The sequence below is a fragment of the Trichechus manatus genome, unplaced genomic scaffold, assembly GCF_000243295.1.
Source record: "Trichechus manatus latirostris isolate Lorelei unplaced genomic scaffold, TriManLat1.0 scaffold00157, whole genome shotgun sequence".
Lineage (NCBI taxonomy): Eukaryota > Metazoa > Chordata > Mammalia > Sirenia > Trichechidae > Trichechus > Trichechus manatus.
The window spans coordinates 3,509,540-3,513,341 of NW_004444093.1; the positions used below are offsets into that span (position 1 = coordinate 3,509,540).

The 3,802-nt window shown below is 44.7% G+C and overlaps 1 protein-coding gene across 1 annotated transcript; it reads right to left on the bottom strand.

Annotated features, from left to right (window-relative positions):
- Positions 1-625: 625 nt before the first annotated feature.
- On the bottom strand, positions 626-3,170 carry PRAME (PRAME nuclear receptor transcriptional regulator). Its single transcript, XM_023740552.1, is given in 3 exon segments — positions 626-1,013; positions 1,902-1,973; positions 2,887-3,170. Coding segments are annotated over 3 exon segments (744 nt in total).
- Positions 3,171-3,802: the final 632 nt, after the last annotated feature.

The window sequence follows — 3,802 nt, forward strand, 5'->3', positions numbered from 1 at the left end:
GGGAATTGTGTAAACAGCCGAGAAGGACAACTTCTTAAAACTTAAGGAGCTTAAGGTGGCCCAAGCAACTTGTCTTTGTATCCCCAGCATTAAAACACTGGCACACTGTAGAATTTCAACCAGTTCCTGGGATTTCATGAATGGTTGAACCCAGCTGTGTCCAATAATAGTGATCACCACTGGATTGTTCATTGTGGTGTTTGTTTTACTAGTTTTCTGTAAACCACAGCATCCATTCAGCAAATGCACTGCCATGGCCACAGTACCCACTGCATCTACTCCCTCCCATCAGGTTGGCTGTGACTTTTTATAAGTTAGTTAATATAAGAATTCCAAAAACAAAAGCAAAAAAAAAAAAACCTCATTGCCGTGGAGTCGATTCCGACTGATAGTGACCCCATAGGACAAAGTAGAACTGCCCCACAGGGTTTCCAAGGAGTGGCTGGTGGATTTGAACTGCCAAACTTTTGGTTAGCAGCCGTATCTCTTAATCACTTCATCAAGGATTGGTCAACTTTATGTTTTCCCGCTGTAGAGTTTGCAACATCTCCTGCAAGGTAGTGTGCACCCAGGCCAGTTTCACTCTGTTGAGGTTTCCTGACCTGCTGTCATCCAAGTACACAACTTAGTCAGCAGGGACAGAGTACTGCACACGCTTCAGCTCCTTCAGTCCTGCTATCTGCTGAAGCATGTTCATGAGGTCTGACATGGAGATAATGTTGTTACCCAAGACAAGGGAACAGAGGTGGGAGCAGCTGCACAGGGCAGGCAGGAGGGCTTTGAGTTGGGATTCCTCCAACCCACCGCTTCTCAAGTTCAGGTGCTGCAGGGTGCCTGAGACCTCACCCAACAGAACCTCCAGGGGCCCAGGAACAATTTGAGACAAGTAATTGTTAGATAATACCAACTCCTTCAGGCAGGTGGCATGAACACTCGAGAACAAGTAGGCAATATCATTCGTAGTAAGTCTACATTCACCGACCACCAGACTCTCCAGTGGTTTCTGCAGGCAACTATGTAGAGACAAGGACAGTTACTCCTTTGGAGCTTGGTCTAGAGCACTAAATACATTTGGGAAAAACTCAGGAATCTGGCCTGGGAAATTTGCATTGCCCCACCTCAGTCTTGATAGGAGAGGTCTGGAGTCAGACTTACCTACTGCTCAAAAACACAGTTTGGAAGCAAACACATTCCTGTTCCCAACAGGGCCTCTCATATTTCAGAAAATGGTATTGGGCACACTGACCTCTCTTAGTCTAATCTTTGTAATGAGCCATGTAAACACAATAACCACTCATGCTCCACAAGTTGGTGTAGGAATTGATAAAATTTAGATACAACTTTTGCATGGTAAAGGCTGAGTTTACGAGTGCATTATAATGAGTTTGGGAAGCCGCTTTCCCATGTTTCTATTCACCCACTGGCCAAATCCCAGGGCAAGGCTACCAATTTTCCAGGGCATGCCACAAAGAAGTCTGTGAATCATAAATAAGAGAAACGAATTGACCAAGTCAAATGGGATTAGAAGCTGTGGGGCGCAATTACTTCACCCAAATACCACGCTCACAATTTAGCATTCTTATTCACCCTTCTCTATAGAAACCCATGAACTCCAGGAGGATAAGAACTTGACTGAATTTTTCAGGGTTTTCTCCCTCATTCTTAGATACATGCTATGAATGAATAAATGAATGAATGAATGCATAGTAGAGACACCTGCTTTGACTATCTTTCTGCTCTATAACAGTTAACAGCCACCAGATCCCTAGGGCTCCAGCCTTGGAACCTGAGTTCAGTGACTCTGCAGACACCAGGCTTATCTCAATCCTGATATGGAATGATCAGAGGAATGTTCTAATACCTTGGCCTTTGTAATCCCAGAGAACTTTTCATACACTCACCTGAGCATGTTATGTAGCTGCCCTGAGAGAGAGTTGAATATCAGGTGGAGCTTCTTAAGGTGGCCCAAGCAACTAAGCACAGAGAAACAGTCAGCAAGGAAATTCCAGGGGAGGTAATGAAGGATGAGGTTGCTCAGACTGGTTATCTGTCCTACTTGGGTGAAGAACTGGATTAGATGTGACTGGAAGCTGATCATATACTCATGCTGCAGCCTCAACTCTTAGATGGACTCCAGTTCAAGTGTTCCCATGATCTCCACAAGGCTGCAGAATGGCACTTGGGTAATGACTAGTGTCTGACAATAAAGGTGCAGACAGCCATGGCTCTTCCTGAGTCTCTGTAATATGTAAGAGGGGAACCGAGACAGATGGAAGCAACTGACCAAACCACATAAGTTGAGGTCAGTGTTGATCTCCACAGGTTCTCCATCACACCAAGACTGTCCTCTGCTATTGGGTGTGTGCTAGTCTGCCTGTATCTTTTCCATCCTATGAGTGATGAGAAAGAGTGCAGTAAAGGTCTCAGAGCATTCCTCCCAGTTAGATAGCTCATAGTCATTGGTAACATCCAGCACCTTCAGCTTCAATCTCCTGTGGGAAATATGTCAGTTGAGATGCTGACTTTCAGGACAGTGCAGCAGGGCTTATGAGACCAGTAGCAGCAGACCCTGGAAAGGGCCTCTATCCAGCCACCAGTCCTGCTCTCCCCTATCTGTCATCCCTTCTAAGTTGTACTCTTCCAACCACACCCGCCCCTCACTCCCCATCTGTTATCTTGTCCAGGGATGCCACCACCAGGAGTGTAAACCTCACTCTGAATTACACCAGATTCTTCTTCTCTAAGGGACTCAGCAATGGTCTTAAGGCCTTCCAGTGATTGAGATTGTACCACAGGCAGATTCTAACACATCCTTTGGCCCTGCATCCCTGAATCCAGGTCCATCCCTCTCCCAGTGCCCAAGCAGCATCCCATGACTACCATTACCTGTGGCATGCAGTGTTGGCAGGAACAAATTGCAGTCCATCTAGCACAGCTTCCAACAGAGATTTTGACTGCTCTCTCAGTGATCCCAGATGGAGGCAGGGAAAGGGCCAGACCTGCACCATGGCCTTCACAATCTTTCTGTGCCCCCCAGCTAAGGCTTCCGTGAAGAGTATTGGGAAGCGGCTGACAGGGAGTTCTTCCAGGACACGCACAGCTGAGTCTTCATCACTAAGCAGGCTCTGCACTGCAAGATCCAAGAGACTGCAAGGGTCTTGTCAACTCATCTCTGTAGACCTGGTACAAGGCAAAGTAAGTGTATGTGGGGGATCCTGGGTTGATATTCACAGTGATCATCCTCCCTCCATTGTGGTAGGACACAACAGGTCACCACCACTTTTCATAATAGTCTTATCTAGTAGAGCAGGGCTTGTAAACTAGTAATGTCCACTTTGCAAATGTTACAACTCCCTTCTTTCCCATTCAGTGGGGTGTATTGTTACCTACAGTATCAGAAAGTTCCATAACAAATTAAGACATAAAAAAGTTTTCAATAAAGTCATCAAGATATAGACCTCATTTCTTATGGGTTAAGTAACATGAAAGCTAGACCTTCTGATATTCTTCTCTAGATCCCTGAAGGTCTATTCATTTCCTTTATCAATCTTACTTCACTGTCCTTCACTGAAGGCTGGGGTAATTTGTATTGATCTATCTTCAATATCACTAATTCGGTTATCTCCATTCTGCTATTGAGAGCTTCCGGTTAATATTTTTAAGTCGTGTGTTATATTTGTTCAATTCTAACATTTCAGTCTCGTTCTTTTAAATATGGTATTATTTCTCTGCTGAAAATTTTTATCTTTCCATGCATTTCAAGAGTGTTGAACATTATCTCCTGGAATATGCTTATAATAAC